The sequence below is a fragment of the Gymnoscopelus microlampas genome, assembly GCF_963454915.1.
Source record: "Gymnoscopelus microlampas genome assembly, chromosome: 12".
In the NCBI taxonomy this organism is placed as follows: Eukaryota; Metazoa; Chordata; class Actinopteri; order Myctophiformes; family Myctophidae; genus Gymnoscopelus; species Gymnoscopelus microlampas.
The window spans coordinates 54,067,728-54,088,482 of record NC_139949.1 but is presented as its reverse complement, the minus strand read 5'-3'; the positions used below and the strand labels follow the sequence as shown (position 1 = coordinate 54,088,482).

The window sequence follows — 20,755 nt, the reverse complement described above, 5'->3', positions numbered from 1 at the left end:
TGTCCTCTCCTGTTGGCATGGAAACACAGACCTCCCAGAGAGTTTAAATAATGCATGCCACACTGCGTGGACTACGTTCATCCCAATGATCAGCGGCTCAATACAATGTTCATCTTTTACAATTACGATTCCTCTTCCCGGTATTTTCAGTCCTTCTAATTCTAAATCGAATATGGCATAGCCAGAATAGGGTAGATCAAGGCCGTTTGCTGCCCGTAGGCTAAACACCAGAGGCCCATTTTCCATTTTATCTTGCGAGAACTTTTCGTTAAACAAACTCTGCTGCATCAATGTGACTTGAGACCCCGTATCTAATAAACCCCTCATTTGGACTCCCCCCATTGTTATCCCAATTGTCGGACATTCCCCCACAAACACTTCATTGGCCCTTAACTTTTTTTGTGAACGTTGCACCTCTGCCCCCCGGACCTCGGCGACAGGGCGTACTAGTTTAACTGACTTCGGTCGGATCTACAGAATCTCGCGATATGACCCGCCTGTCTACACTGGCTACATATCGGCCTACCTCCTTCATCCCATTCGTAGCGCTGAGAGGCCGTATACCGTCGCTCAGGTGGCGGTGGAGTGCGCGCTCGTGCGTCATTGGTGCCAGTGCGGAGGAGCGGTCTGATTTCCTTCATGAGTTCCTGCGTGAATCCTTGCATTTGAGTTTTTACGTCGTCCATGATTTCCTGTTTTAATTTTTCTCTCCAAGCAGGGTCCTGAGAAGGGTAGGGGACAGAAATAGGATTAACAGCGTGGCACGTTATTTCAGTAGTTCCATGTTCAGCAGCTAACAGGTAGGCTTCTTCGCGTAAAGCAGCAAAATCTTCATCTGGGTGTCGTCGAGCATATATTTTTAAGGCTTGGCCCAGGGGGCCCTCAGCTAAACCCATAACAAACTGATCACGAAGAATGGCTTCGGAGGGAGCGGTGCTTGGGTCGTGCTGCCGCAGCCCACAAAAATGCTCTCTAAGTCTCAGGGTGTAAGTTGGTACATTCTCTCCTGCGCGCTGTGCGCACCGATAGAATAGTGAGCGCATTTCTGCGACAGAGACAGTTTCTTTATATAAAGCATCTAAGTATTTAAAAACTTTTGCCACTGTGTCGCGTTCGCCCTCCTCAACCACACTAATCTGCCGTTTAGCTTCGTTGGTTAGCGTTTTAATTATAATAGCAACTTTCCTGATTTCTGGTAGTTCCTGGGTACTTAATAATCCTCTAATCTGGTCTTTCCATTCCCTATATTTACTCTCGCCTTCTGTTCCACCAAAGGTGGGTAACCATGGGGCACCGGGATACACCGCCATCATCATCATTCTGAATCCGTAAAGCAAAAAACAAAAAGCAACAAAAACAACAAAACAGTACAGTTTCTCTTAAGGGTATTCTCATGTGTTTGTTCTCAACCAGTCCTGCCGACTGCGCCAAATATGTGAACAGGGCCGAAATTGTATCACATTTGACTTGCAATTTGTTTGTACTATTGCACTCTTCTCCTTTAATAAATAATCCAGAATAAAACTCACAACAATAAAATATAAATGCACAATAAAGTGCTGGGTGCGTAATTACTGTGAGTCCTATCTGAACTAATTGTTTGTCGACTACGCCACTTTTGTTATAGAGGGAAGTCCCCTTTGAATACACTTTAACTTCTTCTTCAGGCTTTCACAGGTTCGAGGTTAACTGGTAAGTTTCAATACTTTTGGTTTTGAGAATACAACACTGGCATGAGAATATCCCTTTAAGAAACTGGACACGAATACAGTGTATCAAAAAAAGGTAAGTCATATTTATTGGGTCCCTAATACATTGGCTTCTGTGCCTTAAAAACAATCAAATAAACACTATACTAATAAAACCTATATAAACATACAAAACACAATTAATCTACACAACAACTATAAAATAAATTATAAAGTTGTGCAAATTACGCGGGGCTTAATCACAAGGGTTCCTTAGCATGGGGGGTTTCTGTGCAACAAATACTTTTCAAGTAAAGTGCTGTGCCAATAAAGTGCTTCAAGATACTCAACACGGTTTGTTCAGGGGTAATGCTGCATGTCCATATATGGGGGTAAGATGGGAAAAGGTCTGAGGCCAGTCGTCTTCGTCTTCTCTCTTCTTTCTCTCTGCCTGCAATTATAGAGATCTAGACCAGTTCACTGTGCATTTACACGATACATTTGCGTTGTCTCAGGCAGTGGTTATACAGGGATTCAACGTTGCTGGTTCGAATACTCACTCGCCAGCCAGGTTTTTACACCTGGCGCTGAGTTGGTTGCGTATGCAACGTTATCGCCACTTTCCAGTCTCAGCGCTCCTTATATGGTCTGGTCTCACTCGTCTCTCATATGGTCTGGTCTCACTCGCCTCTTCCTCCCCTTCGGTTCGATCGCTTTCTCCTCTTGGTTTCTCCTTTGAATGTAGGCACACCTCGGCTTCCAAACTCCTAGGTGGCTGGTATGTCTACTTCATCTATGCACTCCTCTACTCCGTGTCTCGGCACAACCTTCCCCTCTGCTGTCCTTCTCCTCACTGACGCCTCTGTCACTTGGGTGCTCTGTTCTCTCTTTCAAACGGTCCCGCCTCCGCTTTTGTACCTGCCAAACCACACCTCCCTCTTCTTTCATTTGTCCGTGGTGACAGTCTGTCTGGGGACATTGGCCATGACCGTGGCCTTGGGCGTGACCGCGTGACTGCCGCTCTGCCACTCAATGTCTCTCAATACATGTGACCAGGGGATCATGGGGAAAACAATTATAAACAATACAGTGCGTAATAATAATTGGTACAAAAATAATAAGATGGTGGGGTTAAATGAGGCAATTATACACATTAAGCACCAATAAAAACAAATTACAAAAGTTTTAAGAACCCCTCATTTCACCCTTGTCACATTCCCCCCTACTTTTTCGTTGGCAGTCCCTGGCAACTGGTTCTAAACGTCATGCCCGTACCTCTCAGGTGGCTGTCCTTGGTTCGCTCTTCCAGAGCGCCGCGGACCTTCAGGTTCCCTAGGACCGGGGAAAAACCCTACATAAGGCGGCCATATTGGTCCCACCGGTTCGGCTACTGGGGCAGGTTCGGGGCTCTCCATCGGTGACCTGGGGGCTATACACACTTTTAATGCATTCCTATGGATCGTTCTATCTCGCCCTCCTTTTTCAGGTCGGATCCTGTATACTAGGCCCGCATCCCCCACCCTCTCCAATACCACAAAAGGTTCTGGGTCCCACCATGGGCCCAGTTTACCTTGTCCCTGTCGGTTCCGGTTTCGTACCCACACCCTCTCTCCAGGTAACAATGGTGGCATACCGGCTCGGCGGTCATAGACCTGTTTACGCTGTCCGGCTATATGCACCATTTTTTTCTCGGCTGTCCTATACGCTGTGGCCATTCGTTTCTGGTGATCTTGCACCCAATCTCCCACTCCCATTCGATTTTGTGACAACGGTACTCCTAATGCTACATCTACCGGACGCCTCAGGTGGCGACCAAACATTAAGTACGCAGGCGCATAACCTGTCGCACCATGTTCAGTATTGTTATAAGCGTGTACTAACTCAGGTAAGTGTTCATTCCATCTGCCTTGGCGATCAGTATCTAGAGAGCGCAACATGTTTAACAGTGTTTGATTAAACCTCTCCACCCCCCCATTACCAGCTGGGTGGTAAGGGGTGGTGCGACTCTTAGTAATACCGTATGTATGACACAATTGCTGCATTAATTCGGATTCAAAATTCGGGCCTCGGTCCGAATGGAAACGAGCCGGGCAACCGAATGGCTGAATAATATGTGTCCAAAGCGCACGGACAGTCGTGGGCGCAGTTTGGTCACGCGTTGGAATAGCCCAACTGTACCTGGTGAATAAATCGGTTGCTACAAGAATATTCTGCCATGCGTCATTCGGCCTACCTAATGTGAGAAAATCAATAGCCACTACCTCCATAGGATACGATACTTCGAATGGCTGTAAGGGGGCCCTGGGCTCTATCCTGTCTTTCAGTAGGCTGCAGGCAACACAACCTCGCTGGAACTGTCGCACCGCCCCCTCCATGCCCGGCCAGTAGAACCGGCGCCGAAGCTGCGCCAAAGTCCGGTCCACTCCGGCGTGTGCCGAGGCCTCATGGAGTCCTTTCCACACCTCCTCTCGTCGCGCCCCTGGACAAACAAGCTGTAAGTAACATTCTTGTGTATGCTGATCAATCACTTGCCTATACAACACATTGTCTCTGATGCGCAACCGGTCCCACTGTCGTAACATTTGCCTGGCTTCCCGTGACCAACTCCTCTTCTCCATAAGGGTAGGCAGTTTCCTCCGCTCTACGCAACTCTTCACCATCTGGATGTCCGGATCTCGATCCTGTGTTCCCCGCCACTCAGCTCCAGCCCACCCGTCCTCTCTCTCCACCGGTGCCAACTCCACTACGGCCACTCCTACAGGTTGAACAGGGAACCTAGACAGGGCATCTGCGTTCGCATTGCTTTTTCCAGGTCGGTACTTTATATCATAGGTGAATGATGCTAGCTGGGCTGCCCAGCGCTGTTCCACCGCGCCTAGTCGAGCTGTTTGAAGATGCGCAACAGGATTGTTATCTGTATAAATCGTAAAATGAGCGCCAGTTAAGTAATCTTTAAATTTTTCGGTCACTGCCCATTTAAGTGCCAAGAGTTCTAATTTAAAGGAGCTATAATTTGCATCATTTTGTTCGGTAGGGTGTAGACTTCGGCTGGCGTAGGCGATTACTCGCTCCTGGCCATCTTGGACCTGTGCCAGAACGGCGCCGAGCCCGCGGCCACTCGCATCAGTATACACTACAAACGGTCGGTCATAATCTGCATAAGCCAGTATTGGAGCCTGCGTAAGGGCAGTTTTAAGAGCATCAAACGAGTTTTGGCATTCAGGGGACCACTCTATTTTACACTGATGGGACTTCACATCATTCGGGACTCCGATCAACAAACTATTTAACGGCCTAGCTATGGCAGCAAATGAGGACACGAAGCGGCGATAATAACCAGCCAGACCTAGAAAAGCGCGGACCTCGCGGACAGTCGAGGGTGGGGTCCAGTCTCTTACCGCAGCCAACTTTTCAGGGTCCGGGCGCACTCCCTCTTTGTCTACAACGTGGCCCAAGAACTTTACCTCCGGTTGGAGAAGCTTGCATTTATCGAGGCGCAGTTTCAATCCGTGTCTCCACAGCCGCTCGAAAACCTGGTCAAGGTGCTGCATGTGAGAGGAAAAGTCAGGTGAATATACAATAATGTCATCGAGGTACACTAATAATGACTCTGTCACCTGGCCACTCAAGCATCGCTGCATTAATCTTTGGAAGGTCGCGGGGGCGTTACATAAACCGAACGGCATACGTTGGAACTCGAACAGTCCTAAAGGGGTGGTAAACGCTGTCTTTTCTCGATCCCGAGGGTCCATACCCACCTGCCAATAACCGCTGGCCAGGTCGAGTGTGGAGAACCACTGAGCCTTGGTCAGGCTTGTTAAAGTCTCTTCAATCCGAGGTAAAGGGAAGGCATCTTTGTGCGTCACGGCATTCAGTTTACGGTAGTCGACACAGAAACGCCAGCTGCCATCTTTCTTCTTCACCAGGACAATGGGCGCTGCCCAGGGACTGCAACTCTCTTTTATCACTCCCTTGTCCAGCATGTCACTCAATAAGGTCTTCATTTCTCTATACATGGAGGGCGGCAGCGGTCGGTGCCTCTCGCGGATGGGTGCCGCGTCTCCAGTTGGTATTTGGTGTTGCACCACGTCCGTCTGCCCAAAATCTTCATTATGGACTGCAAACACCTTCTTCCATTTACACATCATCGCATGCAGCTCTTCTCTCTGCTGGTCAGGTAGGTCATCTCGCCGGGTCAACGCCTCCATCTCCTCAGGTAAGGTCTTCACGGGTCCCTCGTCTTCGATGCTCACCAGGGACACTTCCACGGCTCCGTCGGTTCCTAGGGACAGGTTCAGGTCTCGTCGTCCACGGACGTCGGCCTCCTCCACTGGATATAGCTTCCCTAACTTTTGATGTCTGCCCACGGTCACGCTATACGCGTGGGGGTTGCAGATGCGCACGGGGACTCGGCCATTACGCACGGTGACCAACGCTCGGGCCACTCCCAGATCAGTTCCTTCCGGCATGGCCTCCATCAGGGCCTCGTATTCGGCTCCATTTGGACCTTTCCAGGCACGGCCCCATACTACTAACTCACTGCGGGCGGGGACTCGGATTCTCCGTCGGCCGACAGGCCACACATAGCCCAATGCTCCGTCTTCGTGGGTCACTGCCTCCACTCTCCTACAGGCGGCGAATGCTTTTTTCCATGGTGTCCTCTCCTGTTGGCATGGAAACACAGACCTCCCAGAGAGTTTAAATAATGCATGCCACACTGCGTGGACTACGTTCATCCCAATGATCAGCGGCTCAATACAATGTTCATCTTTTACAATTACGATTCCTCTTCCCGGTATTTTCAGTCCTTCTAATTCTAAATCGAATATGGCATAGCCAGAATAGGGTAGATCAAGGCCGTTTGCTGCCCGTAGGCTAAACACCAGAGGCCCATTTTCCATTTTATCTTGCGAGAACTTTTCGTTAAACAAACTCTGCTGCATCAATGTGACTTGAGACCCCGTATCTAATAAACCCCTCATTTGGACTCCCCCCATTGTTATCCCAATTGTCGGACATTCCCCCACAAACACTTCATTGGCCCTTAACTTTTTTTGTGAACGTTGCACCTCTGCCCCCCGGACCTCGGCGACAGGGCGTACTAGTTTAACTGACTTCGGTCGGATCTACAGAATCTCGCGATATGACCCGCCTGTCTACACTGGCTACATATCGGCCTACCTCCTTCATCCCATTCGTAGCGCTGAGAGGCCGTATACCGTCGCTCAGGTGGCGGTGGAGTGCGCGCTCGTGCGTCATTGGTGCCAGTGCGGAGGAGCGGTCTGATTTCCTTCATGAGTTCCTGCGTGAATCCTTGCATTTGAGTTTTTACGTCGTCCATGATTTCCTGTTTTAATTTTTCTCTCCAAGCAGGGTCCTGAGAAGGGTAGGGGACAGAAATAGGATTAACAGCGTGGCACGTTATTTCAGTAGTTCCATGTTCAGCAGCTAACAGGTAGGCTTCTTCGCGTAAAGCAGCAAAATCTTCATCTGGGTGTCGTCGAGCATATATTTTTAAGGCTTGGCCCAGGGGGCCCTCAGCTAAACCCATAACAAACTGATCACGAAGAATGGCTTCGGAGGGAGCGGTGCTTGGGTCGTGCTGCCGCAGCCCACAAAAATGCTCTCTAAGTCTCAGGGTGTAAGTTGGTACATTCTCTCCTGCGCGCTGTGCGCACCGATAGAATAGTGAGCGCATTTCTGCGACAGAGACAGTTTCTTTATATAAAGCATCTAAGTATTTAAAAACTTTTGCCACTGTGTCGCGTTCGCCCTCCTCAACCACACTAATCTGCCGTTTAGCTTCGTTGGTTAGCGTTTTAATTATAATAGCAACTTTCCTGATTTCTGGTAGTTCCTGGGTACTTAATAATCCTCTAATCTGGTCTTTCCATTCCCTATATTTACTCTCGCCTTCTGTTCCACCAAAGGTGGGTAACCATGGGGCACCGGGATACACCGCCATCATCATCATTCTGAATCCGTAAAGCAAAAAACAAAAAGCAACAAAAACAACAAAACAGTACAGTTTCTCTTAAGGGTATTCTCATGTGTTTGTTCTCAACCAGTCCTGCCGACTGCGCCAAATATGTGAACAGGGCCGAAATTGTATCACATTTGACTTGCAATTTGTTTGTACTATTGCACTCTTCTCCTTTAATAAATAATCCAGAATAAAACTCACAACAATAAAATATAAATGCACAATAAAGTGCTGGGTGCGTAATTACTGTGAGTCCTATCTGAACTAATTGTTTGTCGACTACGCCACTTTTGTTATAGAGGGAAGTCCCCTTTGAATACACTTTAACTTCTTCTTCAGGCTTTCACAGGTTCGAGGTTAACTGGTAAGTTTCAATACTTTTGGTTTTGAGAATACAACACTGGCATGAGAATATCCCTTTAAGAAACTGGACACGAATACAGTGTATCAAAAAAAGGTAAGTCATATTTATTGGGTCCCTAATACATTGGCTTCTGTGCCTTAAAAACAATCAAATAAACACTATACTAATAAAACCTATATAAACATACAAAACACAATTAATCTACACAACAACTATAAAATAAATTATAAAGTTGTGCAAATTACGCGGGGCTTAATCACAAGGGTTCCTTAGCATGGGGGGTTTCTGTGCAACAAATACTTTTCAAGTAAAGTGCTGTGCCAATAAAGTGCTTCAAGATACTCAACACGGTTTGTTCAGGGGTAATGCTGCATGTCCATATATGGGGGTAAGATGGGAAAAGGTCTGAGGCCAGTCGTCTTCGTCTTCTCTCTTCTTTCTCTCTGCCTGCAATTATAGAGATCTAGACCAGTTCACTGTGCATTTACACGATACATTTGCGTTGTCTCAGGCAGTGGTTATACAGGGATTCAACGTTGCTGGTTCGAATACTCACTCGCCAGCCAGGTTTTTACACCTGGCGCTGAGTTGGTTGCGTATGCAACGTTATCGCCACTTTCCAGTCTCAGCGCTCCTTATATGGTCTGGTCTCACTCGTCTCTCATATGGTCTGGTCTCACTCGCCTCTTCCTCCCCTTCGGTTCGATCGCTTTCTCCTCTTGGTTTCTCCTTTGAATGTAGGCACACCTCGGCTTCCAAACTCCTAGGTGGCTGGTATGTCTACTTCATCTATGCACTCCTCTACTCCGTGTCTCGGCACAACCTTCCCCTCTGCTGTCCTTCTCCTCACTGACGCCTCTGTCACTTGGGTGCTCTGTTCTCTCTTTCAAACGGTCCCGCCTCCGCTTTTGTACCTGCCAAACCACACCTCCCTCTTCTTTCATTTGTCCGTGGTGACAGTCTGTCTGGGGACATTGGCCATGACCGTGGCCTTGGGCGTGACCGCGTGACTGCCGCTCTGCCACTCAATGTCTCTCAATACATGTGACCAGGGGATCATGGGGAAAACAATTATAAACAATACAGTGCGTAATAATAATTGGTACAAAAATAATAAGATGGTGGGGTTAAATGAGGCAATTATACACATTAAGCACCAATAAAAACAAATTACAAAAGTTTTAAGAACCCCTCATTTCACCCTTGTCACATATCTCTCTCTGGAAGAGGTTGCACGTGAACTCTGCAGCCACACTGAAGCGCTCCAACACAGACAATATCAATACAAAGACGAGGAAGAAGAAGGAAAGTGCAAGTTACGTGTGGTTGCAGGTGTAGACTTGGCCAAAAAAGCAATTAAAACATTTTTGACAAAAAAAAAAAAAAAAAAGTTTTTTTTTTTTTTTTTTATGCTTTGCAAAATCATCTCGCGGGCCGGATTAAACTAGTTAGCGGGCCTGATCCGGCCCGCGGGCCGTATGTTTGACATCCCTGACTTAGGTGTTTATCGACTCTGACTGATAAGGCCTAAGTAACTCTCATCCAATAATGTTCAATTCACTAATATGGATAAAAGAGAAAGGGGAAACTGCATGTCCTTTTCCTCATTTCAACATCGATCAGTCTTTATATTAAATGTTTGTAAAATCATGCGCATTACTTTATCTCCAAGTAAAATGTAAAATGTAGAATTTTGAAATTTTTAATTTGACTGTGTCACTGTAGATTGTTTTTAATCCCAAAAAACATTGCGTGTGAATATTATGTGGACCATGTTGAGACAATCCCTCAGTATAATGTAGCCTACTAACGAACCTTAAACCTAACCCGAATCCTAAACCTAACCATAAACCTAAACGTTGAAATGTTACATGACTAAAATGTAACATTGTTGTGGTCCAGAAACGTTGATGTTAAACGTTTCTGTAAAACATGTACAGCGACAGCGTTTCCTCTGCCGATTGGGTTGTAATAATTGGTATTACCTTTGCATTGGAGATAGACTCCTTGGTTCCCGAAGGGTCTCTTGTCACGCTCACAGTCCCAGATCCTCTTTGGTTCCTTCACATCAGTACAGTTGAAGCTCTTCTCCCACATATCAGAAGAACCTGCTGATGCTGTATGGTTTTTATATCCACCAAGGTTGAGATCACGACACAGTTTCTCTCCCTCTGTTTCTGTCCAGCCGTGGTTAGAGACCATCCTGGAACCATTCTTACTGTAAACAAACACATCTCCTCCAGAGGCTCTTCCAGGCTCTTTTGAACGTTGTAGTCTGATCTTCTGCCAGTCTAAGAAGAGAAGGAGCAGGGACAGAGCATAGTTAATGAAAACCATGAAATATTCATGATCGTCTCAGTTCAAGAGATCATAACCTACAACATTTCACATTCACAAGTGATCTGTATTTAATGGAACGTTATGTTATACAGTATCTATATAATACAAATTTGGTCAAATAAATAAATCAGAACAAAGCATTTTAGACATACCAGAACACTGGAGGCCACCAAGAGAACAATGTCCTTCATCCTGCAAAGTAATGTTACGGTCTATCAGTCCTGATACGACTTTACTTCGTGGCAAAGGTCCAAAGAATTCAAGAGTCTCTCCAGTCTCTCCACATTGCAGATCCTTACAGATGGTGTTTCGGACATCAGTGTTGATCAGGGATTCTTTACAGACAGGGTAACGTTGGCCTCGATAGAGTATCTTCAGATTCCCAGAACAATGATCTCTGGAATCCTTGAAATCAGCCTTGACACTGTCTGCGTCAATTATAATCAATTATCAAAATTATTTAAAAATAAAAGAATAAAAAACAACATCAGATTGTTCTATGCATGTACAGTGATAACAATGTTACTAGTACCATTGATATTTGATTATTAAAGACATTTCAGTTCATTGAATTTCACAAAATGAAATCCATCCAAGTTATATGAAGGTGTGAAGTACAAGTGGTTAAAACAACATAGCTTAAAACAATCTGATAACTAAAAAATGTTCATATTCTAAATGTAGTGTGGGTATTTTTATGTAGTGTAAAATGTATTTTTACCTGAGCAAACCACAATGGCCGGTTTGTTGGAGCAACGAGGCTGATTGGACCAGACTGGACCATTTTCCACAATGATGCTTTCAGTCAGGTTGGTGGTGTGTTTGGTCGGGTAGATTGCCAGGATGGTTACATCCGCCTCGCTGTTCTGGTCGATGCCGGTGAAGGCGTGTCCACAGCCCAGGTCTTTACACAGCATTTCAGAATTGGCATCAGTCCAGGTGTGTGCACACACCCCCCCACAGCCTGCATGGGTGCACACCTGCACTGTCCCCCAACACTGCTCTGTCAGGGTGGCAGTTATAGTACCTGTTGAAATTAATAAGTTGAAATCAAATGATAAATACCGAGGACATCACCCAGGTGTTACCAAGCCATGTTCTGTGTCATTGTCTCCGCCAGGCCGAAGGCATGGCGAGAGAGTATGTTTTACCCTCCTTCCGTCCGTGTGTGTGTGTGTGTCCGTCCGTCCTGTCCGTGTGTTACCAGCTAATCTCCGGCACCGTTGTCCCGGTCGCTGCGAAACTGTGCACACTCCCTGGATGCCAATTCAGAACCTCTGCCTCAAATTTTTCACATGGGCCTGTTATAGCGCCACCAGGAGGCCGATTTGTGCAAAACCATTTTTTCCCCATTACTCCTACAGTTCTTAACAAAGGGAAGTAACTCGTTCTCATGCTATTCATCAAAAATGTGGAACGCCCTACCAAAAGGAGTAAAGGAGTGTAAAACCCTACTCTCTTTCAAAACAGCCCTAAAGATACACCTTCAGGAGGCTGCAATTGGAAAATGGCCCCTGTCTAAGTCCTAACCTAACGTACCCCCCTACCCCCCCCCCTCTCTCCTTCTCCTTTTGTACATATTTCTCACTCTTCATACCAGTAACCTGTAAACTGATTGTATGACATTCTATAGTAGTTGTGTATATCTGTCTGTCTCTTATATGTCATCATGATTTGTGTGCATGGGGAACTCATTTGAAACAAGCTCTGTGCTTTTATGAGTCTTCCAGTTTAGTAGACCTTGTATTGTGAATTTGTACTTCCATGTACTGTTGTTCTCATGTCTTACTAAATAAAGTACATCAATCAATCAATCAAACCAAACCTCATGCAAATCGGTACACAGTATCTCTATAGTCATGTGATCAACCCTGATCTGTCCGATTTCCCATATTCCATCCTCATTGGTTAAGGTTGCTATCCATTAGCCATTTCCATAAAATTGCACACACACATTCCCACTAGGGGGCTAGGCCGAAGAAGAAATGCCACTTGAAATGTTTCAAATCAGCCTCATGGTGGCGCTATAACAGGCCGATTTGCATTTTTAACTATAACTGCACCGATCTGCGTGAAACTTTGCACGCACACTCCCTAGCCTGGCTCCAGCCCGTGAATCGCTAGCCATGCCCATTAAAAAAATATGTTCAGGCGATTCTGGTCTGGTGACGCTCTCATAGGAGGTCTCAGCCTCGGTTGAAAATCTGTACGACAAATCGGGATCGGGTTAATCCAGTATGGACCAATCGCCAAAGAGTCTTTGAAAAAAAAAAAACGTTGGCCACGCCCCCATCTCAGCAATCGGCTGCATTGAGAGGGCTTTCAGACTGAATAATGGAGTGAAACTAAATGAAAATTCAGGCTGAGTGTCAGGCTATCCCTAGAGGCCAAGGAACAACATCTTCACTGCATTTTTCACATCTGCTTTTTACAGCGCCACCAGGAGGCCGACTTATGTACAATACATTTTTGGATATTAATCCTTCAGATTTTATCCAAACATCACGCAAATCGGTACACAGTATCTCTATAGTCATGTGATCAAGACGCATCTGTCCGATATTTCATATTCCATCCTCATTGGCTAAGGTTGACTTCCAAAGTTTGCAGGATTGGTCCGTTTTCAACAAAATGTCTCAAATCATGAAATTTCCATGAAAATGTGCACGCATATTCCCACTGGGCCGAGGAAGAAATGCAACCCTTTTCACATTGGCCTATTATAGCACCACCAGGAGGCCACAATAACTTACCTGACCTGGCGGAGACCTGTGCTCCGAGGAGCACTTTTTCTAGTTGTGAATGTGTCGGGAGGGAAATTAAGTTATGATGATAATCAGGAAAATATATTGTGATCTAAACATGATGAAAGAGCTCACCTAAATCAGAAAAACACTTTTAGCTGAAGGTTATTTAAGGTACAAATACCCAGCAGCAGCATTTAAAACACATTACCTGAACATTCCACCAAAGCAAGGCTCTGATTGGATGACGTTGTGGTGTCCTTTGGACAGTCAAACAGTGACGTCTCTGTGGAGGAACAGTTGTAGGACTCACTCCAAGTTTCATTCTCCATTCCTTCTCCAGGTTCTCCAGAAGGAACATGAGGGAACAGGGTGACGTCAGTGGCTTTCCCACAATGCATCTGTTGACACACCACATCAGCAGTGTGGTTCCACGTCTCATTGGCTCCTGAGAGCCAGTAGTCCTTCCCAGCATGCTCTACTGCCACCAGGCCAGAACAGGACGTTCCATTCTTCATGAACACTACCTTGGGCTCTGAGAGGGGGCGGGGGGGGGGGGGGTGTAAAGTTCAAATGAACCACAGTATTAGGATAACATTCACCTCCGCCTTTATGTCTTCTTTATATACGGTATTAACCTCATTATGAACCTCTCATTCCACTATACAGCTCAGAGATGAGGTCCTACTGCCAGGTCTCCCAGAATCGATTAAACGGCCGCAAAGGCTCCACTGTTTAGTGTTTACCCTTTCACCACATCATATCCAAAAACTAATGGTAGATTCCAGACTGTACAAATGTTTAAGGTGGTCCGGCATCACAAATTTTAGGTCGAGGACGAAATAACCCTTTTAAATGTCTTATTTAGTCAGCCTGTGGCCATGTTTCACATTGTAGCCGAACCGGGAACAGTATTGGCCTGACATGGGTTGAATGGGAAACATGGCCACAGACCTGGCAGTAGAACCTCATCTCTGAGCTGTATAGTGGAGTGAGAGGTTCATAATGGGGCTGATACGGTACCAGACACAACTTGCCACACATGTCCATCTGAGTCTGAAGGGTTCAAATGAAAATCATAATTGATCTCACAATGTCAACCCATTACGTCTGGGAACTAGGAAACAAGTTCATGTTTTATCATTCATTGATTCATTCATTCATTATTGAAGGTAATGTAAATGATATTCTTTGGTTGAAACGAAAAAGAAAAAAAGAACCGCTCCATTTGGTTCCATTTTACACTCAGAGTTAAATTAACACTGAAGATCCCCCGCCCCCCTCCTTAGAGGGGAGCCCTGGGATTTGTGACACCTGGTGGCAGAAAGGGGAACTACCTATTTAATTAAAATGAAAAACGTGTTCTAGCTGCTGAATCCCTGCTGCTTCCCTTGATGTAGTCTCACAGTAATCCCACAGGAAACTCTGACTTTTCATTTGTCCACGACTGTATGCAATGCAAAAGTAAAAGACCATTTGGGGTTAAATTTTGTCGATTAACTGTGATAAAATGTAACAGTCTGGCAGATGTATATTATTATTATTATTATTATATCATTGTTTAATGAGCGCTTGTTGACCTACTTTTCATGTTAAGTCTCATGAGGGACAATATAATAATAAACACATTGTGTTGTAAGTAGACTATAGTATCCACCGTGTCATCACTACTCTAATCTAACATTAAAAACTACACTTTCTGACATAATGCTGTGTGTGTGTGTGTGTGTGTGTGTGTGTGTGTGTGTGTGTGTGTGTGTGTGTGTGTGTGTGTGTGTGTGTGTGTGTGTGTGTGTGTGTGTGTGTGTGTGTGTGTGCGTGCGTGTGCGTGTGCGTGTGTGTGTGATGGGGGGGGGGGGGGGCAGTGTGAGCAGCAGCAGCAACTGAAAGGTGAAAGGTCAGCCACTGTGCTTCACTTTAGATTATTAACACATCATTAATGTGTCATCATAATCAGCCTGAGGCCTTTTTATACCAGAGACACATACTGTACCACACTATTATATTATATCTACCAGAAGAGAGACTGTTATCAAAGTATTCACCTCTACAGTAGACAATCACCACCAGCTTATCATCACACCGGCCCTCCTCTGTCTCACAGTGTCCCAGTGTGGACTCAGAGCCGTGACAACGGATGTGGAACCCATATGGCTCATATGGCCATCTCTTTCTCTGAAAGTAGAGAGCATCACCACAGTCCAGCTCTTGGCAAACTATTTGTGAGTGTTTGTTGTCCCAATGCTTGCTGCACACTGCTCTGTTATTGATCCTCACCAGACCAGAGCATCTCTCTGATGACACCAGGGTAACCACAGGGTTTTCTGGGACAACAGAAACAAAATCTCCACAAATCAACACAAACAAACAAACAAACAAACAAACAAACACAATCTCTAATCCCACAACCACACAGATCTGATGAGTCTGAAATAAACATGTTATCTGGAGTCACATAGAGATGTCATTCAAATCATCTACTTTAAATAACAGCCCTGAGGCTGATAAGGCCTAAATAACCATCATCCCTCAACTGGTTGATATGAAGGGGAAAATACTGTCCTTTTCCCCACTTCAGTCTTTATATTAAATCTGCTTCTGTGAGTAAATGCGTAATAATAACCCATTAAAACTGACTGTGTAGTAATAACCCTTTAAAACTGACTGTGTAGTAATAACCCATTAAAACTGACTGTGTAGTAATAACCCATTATAACTGACTGTGTAGTAATAACCCATTAAAACTGACTGTGTAGTAATAACCCATTAAAACTGACTGTGTAGTAATAACACATTAAAACTGACTGTGTAGTAATAACCCATTATAACTGACTGTGTAGTAATAACCCATTAAAACTGACTGTGTAGTAATAACCCATTAAAACTGACTGTGTAGTAATAACCCATTATAACTGACTGTGTAGTAATAACCCATTAAAACTGGAAAAAACATAATTTTAGGTTTTAGTTTTCCAGAAAAGTCTTAGGATTTAGAACAGAGGTTTAGAACAGTGATTCTGAAAAACAGCAGATCTACAAGCTCACAGCGCGTCACTTTGTGCCGTGCTGCGTGCTTTTACATCTGCTACTTTTGAATAATTTTGAAAAATCTTTAAAGTGTTTGAAAATGTTTGAATCATTTGGCATTTTTTTTAACACAAATCTACTCTTCTGGGGGTCCCTGGCACAAAACATTTTCAGATGGGGGTTTGCAGCCAAATAGATATAATTTTGGGGGTTCGTGGCACGGAAAAGTTAGAAAGCTACTGATTTAGAAGGTATTTGTAGAATGGGCCTCAGGTCTTAATGGGTTAATTGGTATTACCTTTGCATTGGAGATAAACTCCTTGGTTCCCGGAGGGTCTCTTGTCACGCTCACAGTCCCAGATCCTCTTTGGTTCCTTCACATCAGTACAGTTGAAGCTCTTCTCCCACATATCAGAAGAACCTGCTGATGCTGTATGGTTTTTATATCCACCAAGGTTGAGATCACGACACAGTTTCTCTCCCTCTGTTTCTGTCCAGCCGTGGTTAGAGACCATCCTGGAACCATTCTTACTGTAAACAAACACATCTCCTCCAGAGGCTCTTCCAGGCTCTTTTGAACGTTGTAGTCTGATCTTCTGCCAGTCTAAGAAGAGAAGGAGCAGGGACAGAGCATAGTTAATGAAAACCAAGACATATTCATGATTGGCTCAGTTCCAGAGATCATAACCTACAACATTTCACATTCACAAGTGATCTGTATTTAATGGAACGTTATGTTATACAGTATCTATATAATACAAATGTGGTTAAATAAATAAATCCGAACAGAGCATTTTAGACATACCAGAACACTGGAGAACACCAAGAGAACAATGTCCTTTGTCCTGCAAAGTAATGTTACGGTCTATCAGTCCTGATATGACTTTACTTTGAGGCAAAGGTCCAAAGAATCCAAGAGTCTCTCCAGTCTCTCCACATTGCAGATCCTTACAGATGGTGCTTCTGACATCAGTGTTGATCAGGGATTCTTTACAGACAGGGTAACGTTGGCCTCGATAGAGTATCTTCAGATTCCCAGAACAATGATCTCTGGAATCCTTGAAATCAGCCTCGACGCTGTCTGCATGGAAACAGTATCAAACTGTAAAAATGTCATCAGAAACTATTTCCTATGCATGCAGGACAGTGTTAACATAATGTCACAAGTACCATTGAAATTAATATTATTAGGCTACAGTCACACCTCACTTTTATTTTACCTATGGGGTGGAATCTGACAAAGCTTTGTCAATGCAAATGCATGGATTTGAGTGAAAGATGCGCAAGACCATGAATCCATGCATTTGCATTGATAAAGCATTGGCAGATTCCGCCCCAGGGGTAAAATAAAAGTACAGTGTGACCGCGCCCTTATAGACAATTTTGTGAATTTACCAAAAAGAGATGTATCAAATTAAGGAGAAGTGGACAAAAACAACATGCTTATAACAAGCTGCAAACAAACACATCTGTTCATATATTCTAAATGTAGTGTGGGTATTTCTTATGTTTTACCCGAGCAAACTACAACGGCCGGTTTGCCATTGCAGTAAATGTCTCTGTCATTTTCCACAATGATGCTTTCAGTCAGGTTGGTGGTGTGTTTGGTCGGGTACATTAACAGGATGTTTACATTCCCCTTGATGTTCTGGTCGATGCCGGTGAAGGCGTGTCCACAGCCCAGGTCTTTACACAGCATTTCAGAATTGGCATCAGTCCAGGTGTGTGCACACACCCCCCCACAGCCTGCATGGGTGCACACCTGCACTGTCCCCCAACACTGCTCTGTCAGGGTGGCAGTTATAGTACCTGTTGAAATGAACATGTTGAAATCAAATGACAAATACCAAGGACATCAAACAGGTGTTATCAACCTATGTTCTGTGGATTAGGATGCCATTGTGAATGATTTGTTTGCATTGAAATTAAGTTATGATGATAAACAGGAAAATCCAGGTTGATCTAAACATGAAGGAAGAGCTTAGAGCTCATATCACTTAAATCAGAAAAACTTGTTTCTTTTTAGCTGCAGGTTACTTTTTTTAAAAGAAAATACCCACGAGCAGTATTTAAAACACATTACCTGAACATTCCACCAAAGCAATGCTCTGATTGGATGAAGTTGTGTTGTCCTTTTGACAGTCAAAGAGTGACCTCTCTGTGGAGGAACAGTTGTAGGACTCACTCCAAGTTTCATTCTCCATTCCTTCTCCAGGTTCTCCAGAAGGAACATGAGGGAACAGGGTGACGTCAGTGGCTTTCCCACAATGCATCTGTTGACACACCACATCAGCAGTGTGGTTCCACGTCTCATTGGCTCCTGAGAGCCAGTAGTCCTTCCCAGCATGCTCTACTGCCACCAGGCCAGAACAGGACGTTCCATTCTTCATGAACACTACCTTGGGCTCTGAGGGGGGGAGGGCGGGAGGGGTTAAAAGCTTATGTATACTATCTTCTTGTTTGAAATGACAAAACCTGCCTACCGATGATGTCACTGGTAGGCAGGTTTCTGAACTGTCCACAGCCCTCCTCTGAGACACAGACTGAGTAGACAGAAACAGCAGTGACGGGGCTGCATCCCCCCTTTGACTTAAAGTTACAATTATTTACATATGGACCGACTATGTAGAGACAGGTTTCTGAACTGTCCACAGCCCTGGTGCAACGACTGTACTGGCTTCACCTCCTGAAGAGGTTTGGGGTAGAACCCCACATCCTCAGGCTGTACTACAACAGCTCTGTTGAAGGCGTTCTATCAGGTACAAAACTGTTACTGCCCGAGAAAATAAAAACCTACAGCGGGTGGTGCGCTCAGCAGAGCTCATAATAAAAGGAGAGCTCCCAGCGCTCCAGGAACTGTACAAGAAGCGATGTGTAGTCAAAGCCCAGCTCATCATCAAGGACAAGCACCATCCCAGCCACAAACTGTTCAAACCCCTACAACGAACACGGCCAGACAAGGAGGCCTACCACAGTATCAAGAGCAACACCACCAGGTTCATCAATTCAAATTTCAATTCAATCAATTTTATTAAAGTGCCAAATCACAACAAGTTGTCTCAAGACACTTTAGAAGGAGAGCAGAGACCCTGAGCAAGCAATTTTGCGACAGTGAACAGCTTCCACCAGGCTGCTATTGACTGCTGAACAAGACAGTCTGACAGTGTTTTAAAGTTGATTCTGACTAGAGAGAGAGAGAGAGAGAGAGAGAGAGAGAGAGAGAGAGAGAGAGAGAGAGAGAGAGAGAGAGAGAGAGAGAGAGAGTATAGCATTGGTATTTTAACAGAACCAAGGCAAAAACATAATGGTGACTGGTCATGCCATTACACAATAAAATGTAATGTAAATGTGGGCTTAAAGTGTAAAGAAGGACCTGTAAGGTCAGTGTAACACAGATAAGTGATCATTCATAATATTAAACATAAAGAATAAGATCTCACCTTGCCACAGCCCAACTCTCTACAAAGCACTTCTCCATCCTTTCTGTCCCAATCTGAGCCACACACAGGCTGCAGACCCATAGAACTACTGACATGAACTGTACCAGAGCAATCACTGACACTTCCATTGTCCATGAGAGTTATGTTGATCCTTTCTGTTAAAAGATAAAGGTTAGGACCAAGTTAAAAGATCATTTAAAGATCTAACAAGCTAAATCATATAAATATGCTCTGTTTTATGTGTTTCAAATGATCTTTGAAAACTTCTTTAATGTGCACCATTTTGTATTCCAAAGAAGACTGCCATCAAATAGATCTTATGGCTTTTATATAACTAGAGGTTCAGGCCACTACACGTCTATGTCGCACTGCTGATCCCATCAATATGCCCATATATGGGCGTATCAGAGGCATCCAGGGGACATGTGCAATGACTATGTTTTCGCCCCTGTCCGTCCGTTCGTCTGTCCGTGTCTGTGAGGCCGATTAAGACCACCACGAGGCCATTTAAAAAATAGATTTATATTACTCCTACAGATTTTGTCCAAACATCACGCAAATCAGTACACATTATCTCTACAGTCATGTGATCAAGACGTATGTGTCCGATTTCTCACATTTCATCCTGATTGGCTAAGATTGGCAAAGATTCCAAAGCAGGCCCGGCGCCACGGGGGGGGCCTGAGGGGGCATGGCCTCAGTTTCAAATTGTGCCCCATCAGTTTATTTTGGGGAGAAAAAAAAATGAAAATGTATTTTTTTATAATTAATTTTTTGATTAAAAAAATCGGTGAAATCAGGCAAAAATAAGAATTAAACATAGACTGTAAAAAAGAATGGACAAAGCCACTCCCCTGCTTTCTACAGAACAAAAATGAAGCCGATAGTTCAGGAACATGCATTCCTCCATCGTTAATATATACAGTTGGCCACGCCGGAACTCAAACGCTATTGGTTGAGACCAGACACGTGACCAGCGAACCGGAAAACAACCCCCAAAAATGCTATTGGTTGGGTAGCTTGTCACTCACTTTCAAAAATGCCCTAAAGATACACCTTCAGGAGGCTGCAATTCAAAAATGGCCCCTGTCCAAGTCCTAACCTACCCCATGTCCTAACCTAACCTACCCCCCCCCCTCTCTCTTTCTTTTTTTGTACATATTTCTCAC

General features: G+C 44.6%; 1 protein-coding gene and 1 long non-coding RNA gene across 2 annotated transcripts in view; both read right to left on the bottom strand.

Annotated features, from left to right (window-relative positions):
• LOC311057462 (scavenger receptor cysteine-rich type 1 protein M130-like) overlaps positions 1-20,755 on the bottom strand; it is a gene marked incomplete at its 3' end in the record, with an annotated part of 38,206 nt that overhangs the window by 9,609 nt on the left and 7,842 nt on the right. Inside the window, exons 4-7 of the mRNA XM_084074419.1 lie at positions 18,230-18,553; positions 17,662-17,955; positions 16,952-17,227; positions 16,445-16,750 (exon numbers count right to left, since the gene is read on the bottom strand). Of these exons, the coding sequence (XP_083930545.1) occupies positions 16,445-16,750; positions 16,952-17,227; positions 17,662-17,955; positions 18,230-18,553 (1,200 nt within the window). The remainder of the gene's footprint in view (positions 1-16,444; positions 16,751-16,951; positions 17,228-17,661; positions 17,956-18,229; positions 18,554-20,755) is intronic.
• On the bottom strand, positions 10,073-11,131 carry LOC311057140. The gene is made up of 3 exons (XR_014601956.1): positions 11,097-11,131; positions 10,528-10,803; positions 10,073-10,326 (listed from the first exon to the last, which is right to left on the bottom strand). It is a non-coding gene; the product is annotated as an uncharacterized lncRNA (long non-coding RNA).